This window comes from Oryx dammah, unplaced genomic scaffold (genome assembly GCF_014754425.2).
Source record: "Oryx dammah isolate SB20612 unplaced genomic scaffold, SCBI_Odam_1.1 HiC_scaffold_10, whole genome shotgun sequence".
Taxonomy (NCBI): domain Eukaryota; kingdom Metazoa; phylum Chordata; class Mammalia; order Artiodactyla; family Bovidae; genus Oryx; species Oryx dammah.
In genome coordinates, this window is record NW_024070194.1 from 63,367,040 (window position 1) to 63,393,753 (window position 26,714).

The window sequence follows — 26,714 nt, forward strand, 5'->3', positions numbered from 1 at the left end:
CAGAGGAACAAGGAGGCAGAAAAATCATTAGCCATGTGACAGGAGTATCAGTCCTCTCAGAAAGAAAAAGCTAAAACCTAGCCTCCTAACTCACATGTATGTAGTGAAGAATAAAACTGCCAAGATTTACACAAATGAAAATTATTTTCTCAAAATTCCTACCAATTCGGAAGTCTGAAGTGATCCTCCTCATTTCATTCATCAAATCTGTTCCCAGACTTTTCACATTCTCCAAGTCGTCTTTCATGGAATAGGAGAGGTCCATGAGGTAGTAGAGATCGATGGGATAGTCTTCAGCCCGCTTGAATTTTAGTGTGAATGTCTGTGGCTCCCCTAATTAATCAGAGATTAGAAAACTAGCTTGTCAGCAATCAAAAGCAAACGGAAAAGCCAAGTAAATCAGATTGATAAGGTCAACACTATAAACTGTATTATTCACATAGTTTTTACAAAAACCAGGGCATTCCATAGGTAATTCAATCAATGGCTGTGTACTCTTTTTATTCACAGATACTTAAAATGCCAGGCCCCAGGGATAATGAAAAAGACAGCATTCCCAATCTACAATGGGCAAGACAGGCAAATAGTGGGTTGCTAACTACGACAAAGGAAAACAGATAGGGAACAACACAAACTGGATGGGGTGGGTGAGGCAGGCATTCTACAGGGTACTCCGGACGTTTTAGAGACTGACGCTGTCAAGCGAAGACTCCTCTGTTTACAGGATGCACTGTGTGCAGTGAATAAAGTAATCTGATTTTCACTTAAGAAAACCTGATGAAAAGTTTTAAGATGATTAAGGAGACAAACTTGTTAAAAAATTATAGGGAAAAAAAAGAGGATACAGATATGAAACCAAAAGGACACAGAAGAGATGTACCAGAGGTATGAGTTGAAATGCATCAGAAAATACACGAGTAGGAAGAGGTCTGGGTAAAAGGTCATTTAGTTTTTAACTTGGAGATTTTCTCTATATAGATTTCTAGTAGGCAGCTGGATAACTGTGTTTGGAGCTTGAGAGAAAAATGTCTGTGTTACAGCACACAAAGGGCTTCAAAACCATGAGAGGAAAGCCAACGGTTAAGTGGACTACAAAGAGGAAGGAAGAAAAAAGACACAGAAAGAAGACTGGCAGGCACTGGCGAGAGATAAGAAGGAAAGCAGGAGCGTTATCGCACAAGCCAAAAAGAAGCATGTCGAGAAGCTCAAAGGCATCACGCGTACAGAAGAGTTAAATAAAGGAATAAAAAAGGCCTGCCGAAGGCCCATCAGGCCTGGCGGTTTCAGGTGCCAGCAGAGGTTGGCCAGAGCAGGTCTAGAGGCACCGGGCTGAAGAGAGGGCAACAGGGGAGGGAGCAGGGACGGCACATGCGAGTCCTGGGTGGAAGGAGCTGGAGATGAGAGGAGACGGGCATCCGTTTTCTTTTTTCCAGATTCAGAAATGCTACAGATTCTTATGAAAACCTTAATATTTTAACAGTAGTGTACAAAAACAAAGGAAAAAAATAGATTAAAATGTTATCTTTATGTTATATAGTTACACCAGAAGATGGATATTTTTATTTTTTAAAAAACCCACTAAATCTATTAATAATACTTTCTGAATCTTTAACAGAATTTACTTTGGACATTAGGCAAATGTCAGGTACATGGTCTGACAAATTATATCTGCAAAAACTTCAAAAATTTTTCTAAAAGTTAACATACTCAGCATTTCTCAACAGAAACTTATATAACGTTGTCTGGAAGCTCAAGTGGACCCAAAGGCACTCCTAGAATCAGGTTTCCATACCTGATCGTAACTGCAGAACCAACTGCTGTGGCTGGATTTGAGTGATATCTTCTGGCTGCAGCTTCTCTGCTGTTCCTTTGCTTCGGTTCGTTACATTTTTATTTTTCTTTATATCTTTGGAGCCTCTGGGATTTTCAATGTCATTTGGATGACAGCCCTTCTTTTTTAAGGCTTCTAAATCATCACATCGAGCAGATGTAGGCATACCTTCTTGTAAAAATGTCTAAATGACATATAAAATATAGATATATAGGTATAAATATGGTATAAAATGGTCAAACCTTTTATATAATTGCAAATAACCAATTAAATTGCAAAAATCAGGTAACATGTCTAACGTACTTCGTCTCTGGTTTTAAGCAAAATGTTGTTCCCTTCATCTAACCATAATAAAACATTTCTCCTTGAAGGTAGTACCTTTATTACTAATATATAACTAGTACTATATTATTTTAGAAATATTTAGTAGGACTTAAGTGTATATTTTAACTGTTTCATGTTCAAAGTATCTACTCAAAGAAATTTTTTTGTGAAATTATTCAGCAGGGTTAAGAATTATTAATAATGAACATGCCCAAATAACAGACAAAATACTTTTCCCAAAATTTCCCTTAGAAAAATTCTTATAAGTCTTTCATATTAGATAGCATTTTCCTTCATGATATTTTGAACAACTCAATACTAGGAAAAACATATGAGCCCAAAACTTGTTTTAAAAAGGAGACCAAGATATTTATCACAGGTTTACTAAGTATTCTTGGAAGTTAAAAAAAAAAAAACTATTGGCTATTATTAGAAAAAGCCTTTTAGAATTTACTTAAAAAAAAAAATTAGCAAGTGATTTTAAAGGGTCAGAATGTATTTCTATTGGGTGAATTTTTTAAAAACAAAAAGTGGTAATGCTATGTCAATGGTACTTGTGGTGTGGGGTAAAACTTCCAGTAGTGACGTTGATTTTAAAATGGGTTTTATGTGGAATCTAGAAAAATGGTACAGATAATCCTATTTCCAGGGTTTGGAAATAGAAACCTACTTCCAAGAACAGAGATGCAGAAGCAGAGAACGGAGCTGCGGACACAGGGGAGTGGGGCAAGGGGATGGACGGGGAGAGCGACGGGGAGAGCAAAGGGGAGAGCGCTGGCACAGAAGCGCTGCCCTGCGTGAAACGGCTCGCCCTGCATAAAGCGGCTGTGCCTGGGGGAGCTGAGCTCGGAGCTCTGCGAGGACTATGGCGGTGGGGTGGGGGGTGGGAGGCAGGCTCAGAGGGAGGGGATACATGTACACACATAGCGGATTCATGCTGCTGTATAGTGGAAACTAAGACAACGCTGTAAAGCAATTATCCTCCAATTAAAAGAAGGATATACTGTACAGCACAGGGAATACAGCCAGTATTTTATAATAACTACAAATGGAACAGAACCTTTAAAAATTGTGACTATGTTGTATCCCTGAAATTCACTTATGATACACCAACATCTCAATTAAAAAAAAAAATAGAATGTTTGCCAAAAGAATCAGAGAACAAAAGAGTTACAATTTTTAAGTAACAGAAATAGCTACAAAATATATTCTTGTTTATAATAGGATGGTGAGTTAGAAATGCATTAATATAATGCATCCAGGATCTTTTCTGTACTTGGTAAATAAACAGCAGCTAATAAATATTCATTACTACCATTTTTTTTAAAATGTGTTATTTTTATCAGATGACTAACTCAGAAGTACTTTTAGTGAAAGCAAAAAACTGCTGTTAAGATGTGTGTGTGTGTGCGCGCACATGTGCGCACTCACTCATGTCCAACTCTCTGTGACCCCATGGACTGTAGCCAACCAGGCTCCTCTATCCATGGGATTTCCCAGGCAAGAATACTGGAGTGGGCCGCCACTTCCTACTCCAAGTGATCTTCCAGATCCAGAGACTGAACCCACATCTCTTTCAACTCCTGCATTGGCAGGTGGATTCTTTACCACTGCGCCACCTAAGAAGCCCTAAGATGTAAAGATTCTAGGTAAGTTTTTCATAAATGTGAAAAAGGGGAACAACAACAGTGTATACATGTATATTTGTGCATATCATTTAAAATGTGTAGTTATAATAGCCATTTAATTATTTCACATATACCCCTAAAAATTATTTAGTTGGCCAGAAGTCTTTTTTTAAAATCTTGTCATTAGGAAAACGAGGAAATGCCTTTCATTTAGGGTCACTTTGTGTTCAGTTTTATATGATATTTATTATCTATCGATTTCATGGTCCTGCATAAAGTGAGGATATTCATAGAAAAGAATATACAATAGTTTTGATCAGTTATTTTTTTTAAGGAAAATGTTAACACTAAATGAGAGCCTTTTTATACTTGGAAAAACAATTGGAAGGGAATGCCATAGGTCTGATGGTTCAAAGTTCAAAGTTGTCCTCCCTTTATGTATGATCAAACCTAAAATGCTGCCAAAGTATAGGCCCAGTGCACCATCCATTTCCAAATATTAGCCAATCCAGGAAACTCAGATCACAAAACTCAAGTAAACATATCCCAAAATACCTTTAATAATTTAAGAATTGTGCCACAAAGATCAAAGGCTAAATTATTAAAAGAATAACTTGGCTAGGATAACTCTAAACCCCAGATAAACAATAACCCCCATAAAATGAATGCTGTTGTTGGGAACAGCAAGTACCACTTATTTATAATCATCTCAGTGAAACTGCTTTAAGTTTCTCCAATTCTTGTGCCAACACAAAGGAGGCAGCTCATGCTCAATTTCCAGGTAAGAAAACCGGGGGTTTCAGTTAAGTAAGCCTTGTCTGAGACAAACTCAAGGCACTCCCTGTCTCCTCCACTGTCTCCAACTTAATTCCAGAACATCGTTTTTTGAAGAAGAGAAAGTTGCCTATAGAAAAATTTTGAAAAAACAAAACAAAAACTTCTCTTTTTGTCTTTCAGGTCAAATCACATGAAACATCTGATACCTGACCAGTAACGGCCACAAGGCAGGCATTTGAATGTGGGGTTTCTACTCGGGTGCCTGAGTCAAAACAAACAATAAGCCTTCCACCTTCTGATACTATTCACTCTGTAAATCAATTACATATCCTCAAAATGACTCCCCTTTAGCTCCAGTTCCAACTTAGTGTTCATTGTCCATTCATTCATTCAACACTTACTTAACTTGTGGAAGGTGCCCTGTTAAGCAATATACAAAGATGACAAAAAATAAAATTTAAACTCTAATCTGAATGGGCTTTTATTAGGATATAAATCAAGTGTATATTAGTTTAATTAAAACACAATTAGGCAGATTAATTATACTTTTCCCATCATAAAAAAGGGAAAATCTAAAATAGTTCAGTGAGACGGCTAGAGTTTTTTGGGAAGCTGTCTAACAGAAACATAACGCACACTACAAAGGTGAGCTATGTATGTATTTTTAAGTTGTCTGATAGTCAAAGTGAGGGGAAAAAACAGGGAAAATTAATAATATATACAAAATATGAGCATTTCAACCTTAATGACTTTTTAAATCACTAAGTCCTTGATCTCTGGCATGTGTGAAGGCTGACAGCAATTCTCAGGAGCTCAACATCACCACACATGCCTAGTGGGCCCTGTGCGGGGCAGCACAGCTCCAGACCACCACACAGGGTCACACACAGAGCTGACTCTCGTTCAATCAACACTGAGTGAGTGAGAAGTCACACCAAGCACCTCCCAAGGATACAGTTTTGAGCAACACTAAGTGACGAGGGAATGAATGGAGAGGCTTGAATAATCAATCTGACTTACTGAATTTGTGCACCATCCACAATTTGGCCCTGCTTGTATACACTCCCCACATGACTTGGCATTTGCTTTCAAACATCTATTTTCATCTGTCAGGAAAAAAAAATTAGGCTACTTAAGTTCAAGAGAGAAAACAGTGAAAGATCAGGATCACAATGACAACACAATATATATGAACATGACGTAGAAATACTATGAAGCTGGTTACTAAACTGACTCAGACCTACCCACCAAAGAGGTGATTCTGGATCATCCTGGCGCAGAGAACAATAAAAAGACAGTTATCTTTCCTGTCTTCTACAGCAAAGACTAGGTACCCTGCATCTATACATTTGTCCTTTTTTCCCCCCAAAGGCATAATTCCAGGCTCTCTCAAGTTGGTCATAATTGTCAAGAATTTTCTTACCACTCGGTAAAGTATTATTTCTTTTCATTTAACTCATATCACCACACCCATACTCCCCCTCCAACCAGGCTGCTTCATTTTAGTTTGGTAAATATTTGAGAAGTCCACATTCATCCTATCCACAACTCCTTGACTTCTCAGGTCTATGTTCAAAGTATGTCGTGTACTTCTTTAAATCCACATAAGAATCAGCATGCCTGCCATGTAGCACACACTAATATGCACTGTCTCCAATGTACGTTTTCTGATTATAAACCTAACACACGCTCATTATAGAAAATTTGGAAAATACATAAAAGCATAAAGAACTAAAAATCACCCAAAACCTGCTCATTAAGACATACATTTTTTGTATATTTTTCCCAGTCTTTTATCTATGCAGATAAATCAAAAAATAGCAAGGAAGCATGCACAGACATTACTTAAATGAAACTGAGGACATACATTTTGTATACTACTTTTTTATACTTGTTTCATTCCAAATTCTTCAAAAACATGGCTTTAAAGATTACATATGCCACTGTATTAATGTAGCCTATAGAGTGGGAAACTTTCTATTATGTTTAATCGCATGGTTCATGGGGGCCATAAACCTGACATATACCCACACAGATGGCCATTCTTATGTAAAACTCAATTTCCTTATCACAAATTAAAAAAAAAGAAAACACTGAGGTGAAAAGGATTAACTTTTAACCTCTCTCCAGCAGTAACATTCAAACACACATCCTCACAAGCAGTGTACACACACCATATTTCCTTTTTTAATGCGAAGATTTTCCTTTCATTTAACAAGTGTAAATAAGAACATCAATTGTCGGTTATTTAAGGCTTCATTTTTTTTTTCCATATTTTTCCTGGCCATTTATTTTGTAAATTTTCTATTCATCTTTTGAAAAGTTTTCTATCATCACGTTTTTAACTGTTTTTACTGGATCTCTACACTTGTGAGTGAAATTAAACCCTTATTTAGCTATTTTTTGATACTGTTTTGACATACAGATAATTTATGTTACTGTTTGTTTTTCGTGATTTAAACCTATTAACTTCCCTCATCTCTAGTATCAAACAGCTCAGCTGTTCTATGCAGTGTATTTTCTGAGATTTGGAGAACAAAAAAATAGGACATCCATTATTCTAGATTTGGGTGCACCATGGTTTATAAGAGGATTAAATATATTTTCAGCTTTATTTTTTCATTCCTCTTCTATACAACACCAACATTTTGCAAGACTTCTGATCAAACAGCAAGAACATCTTTTGGAAAACCAACTGTTCCTCCTTTCATTTTCTTCAGACAGTAGTGGACAGTTCATAATCTATCTTCTGCACATTCACTTTACTTCCTTCTAAAGATGTAACACGCCTTTGCTCTCTCTGTGTTCATTACACACTATCGTATCCCCCAAAGCTCTCTCTGTAGTGCATTCTATTCCTGCTGTCACTCCGGGTGGTGGGTGGGGACCTGACAAGGGCCCTTGCAGGCACCGGAGGGAGCCCTGCCCTGGACTCAGAGGCGGGGCCGCTGCGAGGCCTTCTGAGGGAGCAGGACCGCCCAATTTAGGTTTTCCCAGGAATCTAAGGTGGTCAAAAAATGATACAAGATATTGGACAGACAAGTAGGCAACTTTTTTTACCTGCTTGGCCAAATACACAGCAAACTGAACTGATCAATCCGATCCAGAAAATCAGTTGTAAATGCATCTGAAATAGAAAATGTACAATGTTTTTTTTTTTTAAAGGGGGAGGTTAACATATTAAGCATAATCATTCCCACTCACCTGATTTTCTAATTTATAAACATAATACATCTTCTTCCCCAACCCTTCTCCATACTCACCCTCCTCTCCCCCCAGGTTCCCAGAATCCACTCTTGCTTTTCTCCAAATCAAATATAGTTTAATATTTAATTAACAGTGCTCAGGAAAAAAATGTCAAGCATTCTTACACCTAAAACCTATGTATTAAATCTCTGTCCCATGAAATCTGTTACCTCCTGTGACTCCGAGGTGGCCAATAGGGCATATCCCAATGCCTGTTATCTCAACACTGAATTATGAGTGTGAGTGAGCCTGTCAGAATCCTGATCGTGTCACCAGCTTGCTTACAACATTTCAGTCATTTTCTTGTAAGGGTAAGACCAACATCTTGCACAAGCCCCCAATTCAGTTTTTGGGTCTGATGTTCTGTAACTATTTCCTTTTCAAGAAAATCAACTTCTACGCATGAAATTTGTAAAATATTCAGTTCAGTTGCCTACAGTTTCTAGATCCATAAACATACGAATTAAAGTTTTTCATAACCTTAATCTACATCTTACCAGAGCTGGTCAAAGACAGCTAAAGTCATAGGTCACTAACTCTAACTACTCACTGCTCTTGGACTGCACTCTAGTAACAGCTGCCCCTTCCACAAGAATGCAAAAAACCCAAAAGCAAATATAACACACGCTCGAACAAAGATTAGCTTTATTACTTATCAAAGAAATATAAATTAAAGCAGTCAAGGCTATGGTTTTTCCTGTGGTCATGTATGGATGTGAGAGTTGACTGTGAAGAAGGCTGAGCACTGAAGAATTGATGCTTTTGAACTGTGGTGTTGGAGAAGACTCTTGAGAGTCCCTTGGACTGCAAGGAGATTCAACCAGTCCATTCTGAAGGAGATCAGCCCTGGGATTTCTTTGGAAGGAATGATGCTGAAGCTGAAACTCTAGTACTTTGGCCACCTCATGCGAAGAGTTGACTCATTGGAAAAGACTCTGATGTTGGGAGAGATTGGGGGCAGGAGGAAAAGGGGACGACAGAAGATGAGATGGCTGGATGGCATCACTGACTCAATGGACTTGAGTCTGAGTAAACTCCAGGAGTTGGTGATGGACAGGGAGGCCTGGCGTGCTGTGATTCATGGGGTCGCAAAGAGTCGGACACGACTGAGCGACTGAACTGAACTGAAGGTGAACTAGCAGGTTAAAAAAAAAAGTTTTTTTTTAACTCAACAGAACAATGATTTATTGCAGGTGGGTAAGAGAAACCAGAGATGGCTCTGTAAGTTGATACAATTTGGGGGAAACAATTTAACAATCTATATCAAAAACCATTAAAAATGTTTCTGCCCTCTGGCTTAGTAAACTAACTACTAGAAACTCATCCAAAGGAAATAATTTAAAGTATCAAAGGTGATATGTGCACAACACTTTCAGTACAGAACTCTATCATGTTTATAACAGTCAAAAATCCCAATGTCCTCTACCCAAGATCCACGAAGAGCAAAGGGCTAACTGAACCAACTTCATGGACTACTGGAGTCAAAAGAATAAAATGCAGCAACGTCACAAGTTTTACAGAATAGTTTTTGGACACAAAGAACACATGTAAGATGACAGGTATGTAAAAACAACAGTATATAAACATATAAAGTAACCAGAGTCCTGGAGATGGCAGCATTATAAGCATAATATAAAGACAATGGGTTCACTTGTTTTTAAATTGTTCCAGTATATTCTTTTTTCTTTCTTTTTTTTTTTTTACTTTACAATTCTGTATTGGTTTTGGCATACATTGATATGAATCCACCACGGGTGTACATGTGTTCCCACCAGTATATTCTTCATTTCACTTTCTTACTAAAAACAATATGGCAGGGTAACTGTGTGGAATATTTTTCTTTCTTGGTAAATTTCCTTTAATAAGGAAAAAAAATTCCTTTAAAAACCCTCATTTTCAGGATACAATACCACAGCTCCAGAAAAACGGTTAAAAGTTCTACTCTGGTATCCTTGGGTTTCCTCTGCTGCCAAATGCTGCTTGCATTTTCTGGTTTTCCAGAGAAAAGCAGTGTGAATAACTCACACAGTTATCCACTTTGCAACGAAGCTCAGAACAGCTTGGTTATGCCCCAAGTTCTGTTATGCCCCAGTTTTGCTTACGCATCCAGAAGCCCAAATGAAGCTGAGGGTTACTGACAGTTCACCTTTTAAGGCCTGACAAAAAGGTTCAATGTGTAATAAATCCACACATAATATGATTCTGAGCAGTTCAAATAATGTTATCAATTCCAAAGTTATGACTAAAAGGCCCTGGACAGTAAGACACCCGAAGAAATGCCTGACTGTGATGAATGGAGCCTCTAAGCAGTTTCCACAGAAAGGGAACAGAACAAATATCTGGTCCATATATGGACTCTGATCCATGGTCTTCAGAATACAACTCGGATCACTTTCAGGACCAGGAGACTACCTTGGAAAACCTTTAAAATGTCATACAACTCATAGAAGACCACTCAGATAAAGTTACCAGGGAGCAGAAAATATTTCCTGGCATTCTTAGGTCCACGGCTTTAAAATACTACTTTAATGCCGCTGTCTTTTCCTCTATAAACCTTAACATGCTAAAGATCAGACTTCTGAAGCCCTCTTGCCCTTGAAGAGCTCTGACCCCAGAAGCAGACAGCACAAGGGCTGCAGGGTGGCAAGAGCAACAGGACGGAGGGCAGCTCGAGACGAGTGGTATTTCTAGCAGGGCAGCCGCCAGGCCTGCCAAGGCCAGGCTTTCTCCCCAGGAAAGGGAACAGCCACAGGAGGCGGAAGAAAGCAGCCAGCAGGGATAAGGAAAGTCACAAGGGCCACAGGCAGAGACGGAGCAGTGAGGAGCGGCCCTGAGAAGACAGGTGGTGAAGAGGCAGCAGGGCGAGGGAGGCGGGGGCAGGGCGCCCCGAGAGCTCCCGAGACAACACCGCCGGCACGTGGCCCGGGGAGCCCCCCAGGCCTGAAAACCCCCTTCTCTGGAGGTAGGGCCGGCGACTACCTACCAGTCTCCCCGCAGACTCTCAGGCTGAGAAAGGCGCCCTGAGGAGTGAACAGCTCCCAAGGAGGGGCGCCCAGTAAGAGATGCCTTCAGGTCCTGTCCTAACCCTGACTCTCCTCCTCTTCATGACCAAAGGTCTAGAGAGAGCCGTGAACCCAGGTCTTTGGCTCCTCCTCCACCTGTGCAACTGGTGTCTGCCTCCTGGAGACACACATCAGTTTACACGCACAGAACGCACACAGCCTCACTGACTACACCTCACCGTTCTTCCTTAACATGCTCTGTTCCGACTTTATTGGCTTCTCCCCTCCTCTCCCCTCCTCCTGGAAGAGCTTCCTTGGAAAATTCTGCCAGGTTCTGTGCCCTACAGGAGATACAAAGACTGCTGTCTCAAGGAATTTTCAGTTTAAAGACAAAAAATACCAATAACTATAATGTGACATGATGGTTTCTATAAGGAAGACAAGCACAAAGTGCACTGAGGATGCCCAAACCTGCCAGGACAAGTCCAGAGGCTTCCTGGGGCTGGAACCGCGGCATCTAGGAAACTACAAACAGGCCCTGCAGAGAAACATCAGGCAAGAGGCCCGCATGTTAAGGCCACAGAGTCATGACAAGAACTGTAGTGACTTCTTTCCAATCTCATTACTAAACATACATGTTTGGGTGACTTCTCTCTCTCTCCCCGCAAACTGGAATTGACTTGGTCTAACTTTACAGAAAAAATGTATTTAAGCATTACTTGTAATTAAATCTGGTCAGCGGGGTGAGTGATTATTTTATCCCCATAATTTTCTACAATAAGAATAAATTACATTATGTTACAATCTTAAAATGTCATAGAGCTAAAAAAAAAAAAAACTTCAAGTACTTAAGTATTTTTGACAAATTATAAACTAGAAATAACAGAGATCGAGACCAACAAGGCAGGAGGTTACAGTCAGGTCACAGAGAGTCTTAAATGCCATTCATACTAAGAGTTTAGATTCTATGCTACATGTACCAAGGAAGCTGGGAAAAATGGCACACAGTAGTAACATGACAACATATATGTGACAGAAAACCAGTGGGGTAGAGGATGAATGGCCAGTTACACAATGTATTGCCCAGGCTCCAGAGTAACAACGGAGAAAGAGGTGCCTGGGGGGATCTGAGGCTGCTTAGGTAAGGAATGGTTAGAGAAAGGATCATCACTTTCAAATAAGGAAGACAGAGAAAGGTGGGAGTTCGGGGAGAAAATACTGATTTTGATTTAGAAATGTGACTGTGAAATGCCAGTATGAAACTGAGGAAAGATATTAAGTGGGAAGTTAAGACCTATGGGTCTGGCTTTCAGATTTCAGGGCTAGAGATACAAACCCAAGAGTTGTGGGCAGCTATGAAATTCTGAAGATGGATGAGACTGAAGAATACTCAGGCAGAGAGGAGAGCTGAAGGCAGGCCTAAGGGAAGAAGGGAAAGAGTGCCAGAGCCAGGCTCCTTGGAGTAAAGACGGATGGAGCACAAGGGGCCCACCTCCCTGAAGAGAGGTGCGGCAGCTTTCTCTCAGGGCAGCGGGTGAGAAGCTGGGCGAGTTCAGGCATGACAGCTTGTGTTTCTTCCTGAAACAGGAAGCAAGGACAGGTGCTGGGAGAAAAGGGGAGCGGGGTTGGCAGACGGGAGAAAATCAAGACGATGCAACAGGATTATGGAGCAGTGCTGAGGCCCAGCAGGTACTGGACACCCTGATTGACAAAAGCACATTTCTAACACTCATCTCACCTGAAGCTACCTGGTAATAATCTGCCCTGATGGGTTATAAGCGCCAAGAACACAATCTTTCCTGTCTTCAGTGACACGACCTATAAGTGCTTGGGACAAAATCAGTACGCAAAACTTATGCTGAATACATTAAATTGTATGTCATTTTTCTTGGACATTATTTAGAACCGCAAGAAAGTATAGATACCCCAGGGATAAAAATTTTTAATCCACATAAGTATACACAAGCCAACTTTCAGCTAGATATAAAATGCCTCACACTCTAGGTGCTTGTGTATCATGAACCAAAATTCATTTACATATACAAGCAATACAAACATAGGCACTGAAATACTACATACACACACTCAGTTATAAGGTCACCCACTTATTGGTTATTATTCTAGTTATTAGCACAAAACCCCAAAGTTTTTAGAAATTCTTGTAGAAACAGTGAAATTGCTGAGGCTACCTCCCATGGGTCCTCAGACTCCGTTCTGAAACTGTGGAATTAATGCCACTGTTTACAGAGCAAGTGCAGGAGGAGGAAGGGGCAGTGGTGAGAAAACACACACAGAGAGAAGGTCACAGTCAAGGGCCTAGATATCAGGGTGCAGGTGAGAGAAAGGGCTAAAGAGCCAGGTGTAACATTTCAGGGGCGTGCAGTCTTGGGTAAAAGGTCGAGGGGAAGGAGACACCTATGGGAACTGGGTTGCTGGGGTCCGTTCCCAAAGCAGAGTCTGAGACGAGAGCAGGCGTGCAGGCAGCTCACTCAGAGGGTGATGGGGAATGAGAGGTGCTGAAGATGCAAACCAAGAGAAAAGGCCAGGGCACTTTAGCTCCCACAGGGGTGCCCAGGGGCGTGGTCTCCCTGAGAAGTCTTGAGAAGTGTATACAGTTCACCCCTGGATCCATGGATTCCATTGGCAGATTCAACCAACAACAGATGGAAATAAATTTTTTCAATTATAGAGTTCCACAAAGCAAAACCTGAATGTGCCCTGCACAGGCAACTCTGCATAGTATTTACATTCAATTAGGCATCATCTGGAGGTGACAAACTGCACATGAGGATGTGCATAGGTTACACTCAAGAGCTACTGCTGCTGAGTCGCTTCAGTCGTGTCCGACTCTGTGCGACCCTATAGGCGGCAGCCCACCAGGCTTCCCCGTCCCTGGGATTCTCCAGCCAAGAACCCTGGAGTGGGTTGCCATTTCCTTCTCCAATGCATGAAAGTGAAGAGTGAAAGGGAAGTCACTCAGTCGTGTCCGACTCTTGGCGACCCCATGGACTGCAGCCTACCAGGCTCCTCCATCCATGGGATTTTCCAGGCAAGAGCACTGGAGTGGGTTGCCACTGCCTTCTCCGACACTCAAGAGCTACACCCTCTCAAAGAGACTTGAGCATCTGTGGATTTGCTTGGGGAGGAGTGTCCTGGAACCAATCCCCCTTGGATACTGAGGGACAACTGTGGAAAGTGTGTCCAGAGAAGGGTCACTGGGAAGACATGCCTCAGTTCTGGTCCCCACAGGTAAAAGTCTGCCCCAAGGGGCTCCCAGAACAACAGTACACCCCACCAGAAGGCTGCTGCCAGCTTCTCTCCCCACGGACAGACAAGAGGGCTGGCTGGAGATGCCCCAGGGTTGAAAAGACAGAAGCATGTAAAGCAAGATGCAGTCAGCCAGAGTGAGTCAGAGAACTGCTGCGGCAGCCCCGGGAACCAGAGGAGGCCCCCGGAAGTGAGGAGGACGGAGGTTTCTAGTGCAGCGCTCAAAGCCCCTGGCGTTAAAAGAGCAAGAAAACAGCTAGAACAGTGTGTGACAAGTGTCACTTGCATTAACTCTGGAGATCCCAATGATGGCAAGAACTGGGGAGGGGATTTAGGCCAGGTGAGTCACATATAGGCACACATACACATATTAAAACAAACACAAACAACTTCTGTTTAAAAGATTTAATAATTAAGACGTATGACACTATTTCCCATCTACTGCAGATGTGTATGACTGACCTACCTTATCAATTGTCATCTTCTAGAAATCAGTTCTCTGTGTCCTCTGTACCGAGCCCAGTATACAAAGAGTCTAAAGATAACTGCAGATATTCTGAGATATACACAGGAAAGTAAACAAAGGCAAGCAGAGTGCAGTGATCACCACCGTTTGCTAAGGCATTGCTCAGTGTGTGGACTGTGGAGTCAGGTGCCTGGACTCGAACCTCTAATCAACCCCTAACTAAGCAGGTGATACTGGCAAGTTATTTAATCTGTGCCTTAGTTCCCTTATCTTTAAAATGGACACTATAGTTTCTACCTTATGGGGGATATGTGAAGTCTGCATGAGTTGTAAATATGAAATATTGAAAACAGCATCTGGCACACTGCAAGCAATACCTAGATGGTACTTGTTATCATTATTACTACACATTACAGCTGGAGCTCAGCAACAACTTGATTCAATAAAGAAGTAACTATGTTTGAATGTTTGGGTTTTTTTTTTTTTCAATCCTAATTATTAACCAAAAACTCTGAATTGATCCATGTTAGGTGAAACACAAGATATGGAAGAAAAGATGAAGTATAAGGGTTAGAAAAAAAACACAACTGCAAACAACAGATTAATGTTGACTTTTTATAGAAATTAACACATTACTTTGATATGATATCAAAACCTGATACTGTATATGGTGATGGTGGTTTAGTCGCTAAGTTGTGTCCAGTTCTTGTGACCCCATAGTCTGTAGCCCACCAGGCTCCTCTGTCCATGAGATTTCCCAGCCTAGAATACTGGAGTGGGTTGTCATTCCCTTCTCCAGGGGATCTTTCCAACCCAGGTCTCCTGCACTACAGGCAGATTCTTTACCAACTGAGCCACCAGGAAGTCCTATACTGTAAAAAAAAAAAAATAAGGCTTAATCAGGTGCTAATTATTAATTAGATACTAATTATGCTAAGTATAATTAGATAATTATTTTAGGCTCTACATTTAAGTAGGATTATTCTACTTTCTAACAATCATATTTCTAACAATTTGTATGTAAAATAATAAAAGCATCAAAACTTTAATGCTTTTTACTACCACATTAAATACAGCACAGATATTTTTGAATGTTAGTATCAAGAATCACCTTAAAAAAAGATCAGAGTGGAGAGTAAGATTCCTAATTAAAATAGAAATAAGGAAGAATGACTTCAGGTTTCTTCTTCTATATGGGGAAGCAAATCTAGGAGAGGCTAAAAGGAGGAAGGAAACTGCCCTGAAAAGACATCTTGTAGCAGAAACAGACCAGGAGGCTGTGTACCAGTCTGGTTCATTCAGAGACTGCTGCCCACTGAGAACTATAAAACACAAAGGTCATCTGTTCACTTAGAAGGCGGACACCAGGCACACCCAAGAGTGATACGATAATTGAGTTTTGATGATTTATGGTAATTTGTAACAAAAAGTTTTATTTTATTTTCACTTTTATTCTAACACATGCAAACGACTATAAAAATGACAATAACTAATAAAAATAATAACAGCTATCTCTTCTAAGCAACTCCATGAGGTTGGGAACAATATTATCTTTGTTTCATATATGAGGAAGCCAAACCACAAATATCTTCTCCAAAGTCACACAGGTAGAAGTGAAACCAGACCATCTGAATTCTGAAGCTGTGACCTGAGTCTGTGCTCCATTAAGCTACAATATTTTGAAGGCACACTCAGTCACTATTTTAAAAATAAAAGAACATCCTTCTACTGTTAGAACTGACTCAGAGAACAGAAATGGAAAGGACTTAAAATGTTCTTTTAGTTTATTTCTTAGTCCTTCAAAATGACTGGAGGCCATCAGAAGTTATTTTAATTGTCAAATTTCATGAGTATACTGACAGGTTATGGTATCATTCCTACAAAAGCATTTCATCCAAATATCTTTTCTTACTACATTTAATTTTAACTAAAGGGTAATAAAGGGCTTCCCCGATGGCTCAGTGGTAAAGAATCCAACTGCAATGCAGGAGATGCAGGTTCGATCCCTGGGTCAGGAAGATCCCCTGGAAGAGGGCAGGGCAACACACTCCAGTATTCTTGCCTGGAGAATCCCATGGACAGAGGAGCCTGGCAGGCTACAGTCCATGGGGTTGCAAAGAGTCAGACACGACTGAAGCAACTTAGCACGCACACAAAGGGTCATAATTCATCCTTTGAACAATAAATTATCTCAAACAGCTCCCCCAAAACATCATTCTGATAGTCAGAAACATGCAATTGTTCCCTTTGTCAAAAACCGTACATAATTAATCCTCACTGTAAACTCATCTTTATTTATCAAGGGTAAATGTGGTTTTATGAGCTAGTCAAACTTTTAAATACATACTAAGTATCTATTAATGTTCTTAACAATGTGACAAATAACTCATTTGGTATTTCTTTTTACATTTTAGATAAGATCTTTAGAAATTTTATATGTACTTTATTTATAGAAATTAAACAATTATGCTTAAGAGAAAAATTACTTTTAAAAAATGGAGAGTTACATTTACTTTAAGTTTCAAAACTGGGTGCTCAGAAGCCATCTATGCCCCAAAGGACACAGTACAAAAAGAAGTCATCCACAAAAGATTTCTTCCTATAAAATCTTTGCACAAGAGCACATTTTTATTCAGTACAACTTGGATTTCCAAGTCAAATATTCATTGCGCATCTACCATGTACAAGACATATAACTGACAAAGCTGGGACATGAACCCAGGAATGAACTGAAAGCCCAAGCTTTCAACAGAAGTAGGTTTCCAATAAGAAAGGTTCCTTCTTTTATATCCTAACATTTTAAATCTTTTCACCTTAATGGTGGAAAAGATTCAAATACCTCCATTGAGGTATATTATAAGCCTCTCCTGAAAATAGAATAAGGTTAGATTCATCCCAAGTCTGTACCACCATCGCTATTTTCTGTATCTGTGTTCAAAAGGAAAAAAATAAATAATCCAATAACACATTAATATTTACCGATCAACACAGTCCAGAAAAGGAACAGAGCCAAGAGGAAAGCCTCAGGCTTTCCTACCATGCAGTTCACCCTGATTCTCCCCATGCAGAGCAAGCAGCAGGAGAGCATACAAGAGCCTGCTCTGCTTCACACCACCAGACTCAAGAGCGAGAGCTGGGGATGAATTCACCAAGAGCAAGAGCACCCTTCCCCTTGTGAGAAGAACAAGTAAAACTCAACATTTTCCCCCTCTCTGGCAGGAAGAGGCACGTGGTGGTGATCCTGGAGGTGTCTATGGCCCAAATAAATAATAAGCTACAATGAATGATTAACAAAGCTTAGCAGAAAGGATGAAAGAGGAAAGAAAAAGAGGAACCAGGAAAGAAAGGAGGTTGAATACTCCAAGGCAAACAGGCAACATTTCCTCTGGAGTCCGTGTCCACCCACTGTGGAGGATAAATCGTATTCTGAAGTAGAAAACTTTCTAAAATTCACAACTCCCACTCAGAAGAAAAAAAGACTTTATGAGCCCCGACCCCTTCTTACCCAAAGGTGGTATCAGCCTGAGTTGAGTCCCAACAACAAAGGTTTGACTACTCCATAACTACAGGCTTAAAAAACAATTTGAAACCTGAGAACAGGGCCAATACTTAAAATTACAGAATAACAGAACAAAATGTGTCTATTCTGGGGCTTCTCTGGTGGCTCAACAGTAAAGAATCTGCCTGCAATGAGGGAGAGGTAGGTTTGAACCATGGGTCAGGAAAATCCATCCAAGAAGGGAATGGCAACCCACTCCAGTATTCTTGCCTGGGAAATCCCATGGACAGAGGAGACTGGTGGGCTTGGTTGCAAAAGAGTCAGACAAGGCTGAGCAACTAACCAACAACTGTGTCTACCCGACCCCCCATGAAAATGAGAAAGTGGACGATCAGTCATCAGCACCCATCCCTGTGGTGCAAGGGGTAGATAAAGAATTGACACACTGTGTCTTGGGAAATAGTTTCAATGATCAAGATGGAAGTGGGGGGAAGTCAGGGCATGGAACTGAACTACGAAAAATTTCTACAGCACGAAAAGAGAAAATTAAGAATCTTCTCTGAAAAAAAAAAAAAGAATGAACTCATTATGCTCTTCAAGGAATTAAGAAAATCTCAAATAGATTTTGTAGCAATCAAACACAGTAAGACCACAAATCTAGAGAAAAAGTGTACAGAGCTACAGGAGGAAATATAAGTTGAAATCCTCTGCAGAACTCAAAACACACAGGAACAGAATCAACATGACAGGAAGAGCAGGCTTGAGCACACAGAATTCAAAATAATTCAAGGCAATAAGAAGCATGACGTTATAGTCAATAGTGATCCAGTAAATAGATAATTGGTATATCACCACCACCACCTCCCCCACCAAAAAGGTTATAGCCTTTACATGAGGACCAAAAAATAAAAAAGATTAATAAGCATTAAATTCCAAAAAATGGTGAAAGGGCATAAAATAAGTTCAAAGCTCATAAAATAAGCAAAAGGACAAGACTTAAAATATGAGCAAGGGATTTCCTTGGTGGTCCAGTGGCTAAGACTCCACTCTTCCAATGCAGGGAGCCTGGGTTCCATCCCTGGTGGGGGAACTATACCCTACCGGCAGCAACTGAAGACCCTGCATGCTGCAACTAAGATCGAGGATTCTACATACTGCATCTAAGACCTCGTGCAGTCAAATAAATAAATAAGCAAAAGTTTAACACGTTAAGTAAATCTATTAAGACATAATATTAAGGGCTGACCCAAAATGAGCATGAAAAGTTGCCTGAACTTAATTCTTCCCAGGTCCTCCTTCCACTCGAAAGACAAGACATCACCCAGCAATTGCTGTATTTCAAACTAGCCTAGCGAGCTGTTCCTTCTTTACACTTGGCTATGTCTATAGATTCTGCCTTTCTCTGTGAAGGGAAAAGAGTAAGTCAGCAGCTGCTTTGGTTGAAGAATTTACTTTGGGGCAAGTTTACAAAGAACCAGCAAAAACAAGTTTACCACCTTAACTAATGGGATCGACAAGCACTTGAGAGTAATATATGTTCCGTGTAATTTCAGTCGAGGAGAACTGTAAGTTATGCTCCCTTGGATAGTTTTATGTACTTTTTAGGTAAGTCATTCCCAAATTCTTACTTGGTCAAAACTTTAATAAATTTTCACCATATGTTTTGTCATCCCTCTCCTCTGCCCTGTATTAGACTGAAACAAACACAGTGCTTGAGTATATTCTAAATATATATATAGTAAATAAAGGTTAAAAATTTTACCTAAATATAGGTAAAACCCAATTAAGGTCTCATTTAGCACTAAGCTGGGAATAATATCTACCTTAGAACTGTTACAAGGATAAAATATGATCATGAATGTAAAACAAATATCTTTATAGGGACCTATAAATCACAGCTTACTTGATTACTGAATTTTCTTCTTGCTCTTCAACTCATTCACTGACTCCAAATTTAAGCCATTTTAGTAAGCACAAGTCCACTCCCTACTGTTTCTGTTGTGTTTTTCTAAAATAATACTAAATGCAACTTTTAAAACTACAATCTCCACCTCCAATAATCAAATATGACCCACCACTACACCTTTGGGGAAGGAAAGAAATTACAATCTGAAATAAATAAAAAACTGCAAAATACTGGAGAGCTAATAATTACTATTCTTAATTTTACAAAGACTAAGTGAAAGAGGAGAGTGAAAAAGGTGGCTTAAAGCTCAACATTCAGAAAACGAAGATCATGGCATCCGGTCCCATCACTTCATGGCAAATAGATGGGGAAACAGTGGAAACAGTGTCAGACTTTATTTTGGGGAGCTCCAAAATCACTGCAGATGGTGACTGCAGCCATGAAATTAAAAGACGCTTACTCCTTGGAAGAAAAGTTATGACCAACCTAGACAGCATATTCAAAAGCAGAGACATTACTTTGCCGACTAAGGTCCGTCTAGTCAAGGCTATGGTTTTTCCTGTGGTCATGTATGGATGCGAGAGCTGGACTGTGAAGAAGGCTGAGCGCCGAAAAATTGATGCTTTTGAACTGTGGTGTTGGAGAAGACTATTGAGGGTCCCTTGGACTGCAAGGAGATCCAAACAGTCCATTCTGAAGGAGATCAGCCCTGGGATTTCTTTGGAAGGAATGATGCTGAAGCTGAAACTCCAGTACTTTGGCCACCTCATGTGAAGAGTTGACTCACTGGAAAAGACTCTGATGCTGGGAGGGATTGGGGGCAGGAGAAGAAGGGGACGACTGAGGATGAGATGGCTGGATGGCATCACGGACTCGATGGACGTGAGTCTGAGTGAACTCCGCGAGTTGGTGATGGACAGGGAGGCCTGGCGTGCTGTGATTCATGGGGTCGCAAAGAGTCGGACACGACTGAGCGACTGAACTGAAGAAAGCTTAAGTTACCTATGTAGTCATTCAATAACATTTATACACGGAAATGTGACCTCCATACATCTAAATACTTTTCCTCATCATTCTTAATTTTTTCAACCACCATAAGTAGAATTATTTCAAAAAATTTGAAAAAAATTTTCACCAAAATTTAAAAACATTTTTCACTTTTTTCAACCACCATAAGTAGAATTAACTACTACTTTTTTTTGTCCCAAAATATAGTCTTGATACAGTCTGGCACAGCAAATGACAAACCTTCAGTGATCCTCAGTAACACAGTGTTGTTTAATTCAAATTTCTATTACAACTAGTTGTAATTATGTCTGTGAACCACACCAGACTAGAGTTGGAGGGCAAGAGTCCAGGCCTTCATTTAAAATATCCTTCATTTTATTTATATGTATTATATAAAGACATATATATTTGTATGTGTATGATTATATATCAAAGTAATCAAACAATATTTATTTGCTAAATTAGACGGTATTCTACCTTCTAACCATACTGTCCTTTGACCATGTCATCATCTATATTCGTCTCTTTCGTCATACCATTCCAAGCTCCTCACGGCCCTCCAAAACCAGTTAAGCCAAAGCTGGTATTTTTCTCAAAATCTATTAGAATTACCTGGTACAGTGCACTGTGTAAACATCCTGTGGTGTTTGCTACATTTCCCTAAATTGAAAACAACGTACCCCAACTAGACAGTATCCTCAACGGCAAGGTGCAGGTCAGCTTCTTGAGCTACACCCAGTAAGCACCACACTGCTCAGAAGTGGCACTTAGCACACAAATGGATTAAAATGTTACTGACAACAGAGCTGCATCCTGACAGAAAGCTAAGAGTACTAGACTTGGCTGGCCAGCACTTGCAGGCTTGCTCAAAGCCATGACTGGGCACTCCACATGCCCTCTGGGGTGAGGGCACAAGAGAAAGGCTGCTCATGGGAGAGGGAAGACCTGTCCTCTGTAGAGTCAGGTCACACAGCAGCTGGCCTTCAGCTCACAGGGCAATAGAAAGGAGAAACCAAGAGACCACTCTACAATGTAGATACAGAAACCAGAGCCCTTTCCAGGTGAGGTATTCCAACAAACGTCCCAGAGAAGCTCAGTACGAGCTTGCCCAAAACCCAGGTTTCCCATCAAGAAGCCTCTGCTACATCAAACTGCTTCTCTAAAGATGCTTCTCTCTTCACCTCAAACAAGCTCATCAAAGGAAAAACCTGAAAATATCAAAGTCCCCCACTAAGCTATCACAGGAAGGAACCAGAAATTCAAACAAACTGAGGAAGGGAAATGCTTTTTCTAGAATCCTTTTCTTCCACCCAGCCTTTGACTGGGAAAGTGTTTCCAGGGCCCCCCGGTGGCACCTTTTCACTCTACACGCTCTCCAGTATTTTCATCTGCAGCCCAGAGCGTCAGCCTATACAGACTAAGAATTCCCAAATCGTAGGCTCCCAACCAGACTGCCCGTTGTGAGGTCGCAGTCTGCACAGTCAACTACACTCCAGGCGTCTCAGCAGGAGTTCAGCAGTCCCCTGCCTCCAGGCGGCCAGCAGCACAGCACCCCCTTGTGGTCATGCTTCCCACCTCGGACAAGCCACCTCCTAACCAGACACCTAGGCCACTTCAGTTCCTTTCTCCTCTCCTATCTCAGCTACCAAGTCTGACCTGTCCACCCTCCAAAATAAGTAGTTCTTATAGCCCCACCCAGGTCTTCCCCCATGCCAAGGATCTCCAAAGCTTTTTAATACTCCTTTTACTATTTAACAACAAAAACAAAAAGAAACTTGAGAATACGTGTACCCCAAATATGTATTTATAAATTAAAATACATGTACTTCTACAGCAATATGGTAAGATATTATAAATCATAATAATAAATTTAAGCTTTATAAAAAAAATAGTAAGTCTAATATTTTCTTCCTACATCCAGTGAATTATTTTATACATCCCCGGGGTCCTGGAAGTTGCACTTTGGAGACTGTATAATGAAACAAGTCCAATAATTGTGTGTTTATATGCATGCACTATGCATATTTGAAACAATTTGTCACTTACACACATTTCTTGATCAGATGATATACATATGCTTTAGCATATTGCTAAATATAGTTAACCTTATCTTCCAAAGCCACAAACCAAAACTAAAGCTTAGAAGCAGCTGGCTTCTGTACTATTTTATAAATAAAACTTACCTCTGCAAAAGTCTCACGATTAGTCACATTTAAAAGAGGAGAAACCTGCAGAGTATAGCTTGGCTCCTTTTGCATACAGCTCCAGAACAAGAAATACCACCTTTTTCACTTATCTATTGAAAATTCTAAGACTGCTAAGGTTCTGAAGGTTTTCTGCACTGCAACTCCAGTAACCTAGATACATAATTTTCTCAGTTTTCTACAGCTATAGATACTGCTATCATTTCAGGGTTCTGAAGAATAAAGTACTCTTCTGGACTCTTACCCCAATCAGCCCACCCTCTGGACCCCAAGACTCCCACCTCTGCTATAACAACATACAAGGACAAAACTCCATAACACATGACCAATCAGAATAGACTTGCTCACGCAAAAAAAGATATTTACATATTTGCACAATATAACCTAGGATTCTACTGACAACCAGACAGGTCCTAACCCTCCAGGCAGAGTGGGATAATCAGTCCACATGAATCCTCTCAGATACTAAGTGAATTTGTTACATGTTCAGAAATACCAATTAGCAGAACTCAAAAGTTCTAAAACTTTAGCTATCTCATGTTTCATCTCATCACTCCAGCAGAGTAGTCAAGAACAACTAATGCACCCACACATATGCCATGAAAACAAGCACCACCTGAAACTATTAATTTGCAGTATTTTATAAAGTAACCAAATGCCCTAGTTTCCCCAGGAGTTAGGAACTTATCAACCCCAATAGAGGACATGTTCATTCAATGATGCTAATTTGGGACAGCTTTTAAATATCATGACCAGAAAGCTGAGGAGAAAGCCACCTAAATCCAATGATTTATTCAATATTACTGATCCTACACTTTCCACACACAGAATAGCGAGGGGATTAGAAAACAATACAGAATTTAACATTCTTTTAAAAAGAATCAACATTACAAAAACTTTAAATTTTAAGTCTGTAAAATCAACACTGACGACTCAATTTGGAGTCTGCTATTTACAGAACCAAAGTATTAACCACATCCCATCTTTTTAACTAGCATTCTAATAACATCTTCCATTTTATACTGAATTCTAGGGTGGGTATAATTGCTTTCTCCTCAAATGCCTGTTAACTAAAACATTGATTTCCTTCATGTGTTTTCTATTTATCAGCTAATCATCTTCAGTCCCTCATTTATTAATCAGTGAACTAAAATTATTTTCAAATGTGAACATCTCTGTAGGGCTCTTAAGCCACCCCTGACTCCTGTGAGCCTTGATGTCCACAGATCCAGAATAGGTAACTTGCAAGTCAAGTTCCTTCACCACTTCTTAAGCGTTTAACACACAACGTATTGCAAAGTCTGGATTCAGTTTAAGAAAAATTCCTAATCGAAATTCAGTTAGCATTTGTTATTATTGCACCATCAAAACAACAATAAAAAATAACAATAATTCTACCCGGCTAATATTTATGTGGAACGCAGATTCAAAGAAACCTTACCGATATCACCAATTACATGGTGAAATTTTTTTTAAAGTCCTTCTACTGTATCAAGAAAGAAAGGAAAGGAGTTAATATTTATTGTGCTAAGTGTCTTCTATCTTACATTTTCTCTTCACTACACTGTACTTATACAAGGTTACCTGTGGTTCAAACCCGGGGTGCTGGACCACATGGGTTGTCCTCATCACAACTGGATGACCACTTATGCTCCCTGTGCCTCAGTTTCATTTGTAAAACAGGGATTAAATACAACACCTACCTCTTTGGACCAGTTCCAGGATTAAAGGACAAAATAAAGGTAAAGTGCATAGAGGTAAGCATAGCCCTCACTGTCCTCATAATAATTTCTAGCTTTATTATTAGTATAGGTAGGTACTGTTCCCATTTTACAGATGGAAGAAATGGAGCCTTAAAGAGTGTAATTTACTAGTAATGATCATACAGACTAGCGCTAGGTTTTCACGCAAAAGCACAAAACTGGTGAAACAAAAATTGCTCAAGCATTAAATACTACCATTCTTAAAACTACAACTTGTTCTGAAGCATCAGGAACGGCACGAAGCAGGCACAGGCCGGGCAGGAGCCCTGGACACGGCCGCGGCGCCCACACCCAGCATTAGGGGAAAGGCCCACAGGACGCGCCCACCCGGAGCTCCGGTGCCCAGCGGCGCGGCGACGCCCGGGACGCGGGGCTGGAGCCGGGGTGAGCGGTCCCGGCGTGGAGACCCGGCAGCCGAGGCCGCTGCCGGACGCAGGTCCGCGGAGGCCCGTCCGCGCCCAGCCGGCCGGTACGCGCCCAGTCCAGCGTCCGAGTGGCGGGTCCGACTCCCGGGCCTCCGCGACCGCGGCCCCGCGAGGACAGCGCCCCTGCCGGGAAGGTCCAGGGGCGGCCGCGGCCCGACTTCCTCCCCCGCCTGACGGCTTGGAATCCACTCGGAGGCCGCGGCCCCCACGTCTGCTCCTCCATGAGAGCCCGGCCGCGCACCGAGCCCGCCGCCCGCCCTCCCGGCCGGCCGCCCGCCCGGGCCCACCTTCTCCCGCGGCGTCCGGCCCGCGCGGTCGGCTCGGCCCGTGCTCCGCGGTTCCCGCTCGGCCTGTCCCGAGCTGGCGTGGCCTCCCGGGCTCGGGCGCGGCGGCGGCGGCGGCGGCTCCTCCTCCGGGAGGAGGAGACTCGGCGGCGCGGGGCCGCCTCCCGGCAGGAAACGACCCCCGGGGCACCGCCTCCCTGGCGCTGCGATCCCGCTCCTCGGGCCGCAGCCGCGGCTCTCGCCCTCCGGAAGCGCATTCCTCTCGGGCCGCGTCAGCCGCGCCCGCGGTGGGAGGAGGAGGGGGACAGGGCGGGGAGGGGGACGGAGAGGGGGAGGGGCAGGGGGGACGGCGGCGCGGGCCGTGCGAGGGGCGGGGGCCGCCGGGACAAAGGAGCGGCCCTGCGGGGCCACCGGCTCCGCCGCAACCTCGGCGGCGCCTCCTTCCCTTGCAGCCGAGGGAGAAAGGGAGGATTTTGCCTGGCCCTGCTCACCTTAATATCCTTCTCGGCCTGCCTTAGGCGCTGCTTCTGCAAAGCCGCATGTCTGTCCGGCAGGAGGACTGCCCGGGTTTGAACCCTGGAAGCCCTGCCTCCCAGGAGCCGGCTCAGACAGATCCGGGACACTTAGTCACTCACCTTGTTAAGGTTTCGTGAGGCCAAAAACGTTTCCTTTTGGAAGGGAAGTAGCCAAAGCCGATATTTTTCTGGTGGGAGAATTTGCTTAATTTACGTCTTTGAGAGAGGGGAAGACTTAAGGAGGAGACGGGTGCCAGGAAAAATGAAGAAAGTTGTAGAGAAAAACTGGTGAGTTGAGGAGCAGCTTTTGTTAGGTTCATCTGGAAGTCCATTTAGGGGGAACAGGGAGGAGAAGGAAAAGTTCATCCTTGATACAGTTTCTGTTCGACCTCACTCTTTTCAGTAGGTGGATAGGGGGGCTGGAGAAGAGACAGCTAAAAGAAGCATGGCTGGGCACATTTTGATAAGAGGCTCGAAACCTCTGCCGGCGGGCATCATACTGAAACCCGGCTACTCAGAATGCGCTGCTGGCAGGCTGCCATCCTGTTAGCAGAAAATGTCCATTGCCA

General features: G+C 41.7%; 1 protein-coding gene across 4 annotated transcripts in view; it reads right to left on the reverse strand.

The window, feature by feature from the left end:
- The window catches only part of ITGB1 (integrin subunit beta 1), a 44,503-nt gene extending 18,069 nt beyond the window's left edge, over window positions 1–26,434 (reverse strand). For 2 of the 4 annotated variants that reach the window (XM_040248369.1, XM_040248371.1), the window contains exons 1-5: window positions 25,634–25,857; window positions 7,621–7,687; window positions 5,581–5,666; window positions 1,793–2,015; window positions 163–333 (exon numbers count right to left, since the gene is read on the reverse strand). In XM_040248369.1, coding sequence (XP_040104303.1) covers window positions 163–333; window positions 1,793–2,015; window positions 5,581–5,666; window positions 7,621–7,687 — 547 coding nt within the window. In that variant the 5' untranslated portion in view covers window positions 25,634–25,857. Of the gene's footprint in view, window positions 1–162; window positions 334–1,792; window positions 2,016–5,580; window positions 5,667–7,620; window positions 7,688–25,633; window positions 25,858–26,121 lie in introns of those variants that run through there. The other 2 variants (XM_040248370.1, XM_040248372.1) reach the window with 2 other exon arrangements.
- Window positions 26,435–26,714: the final 280 nt, after the last annotated feature.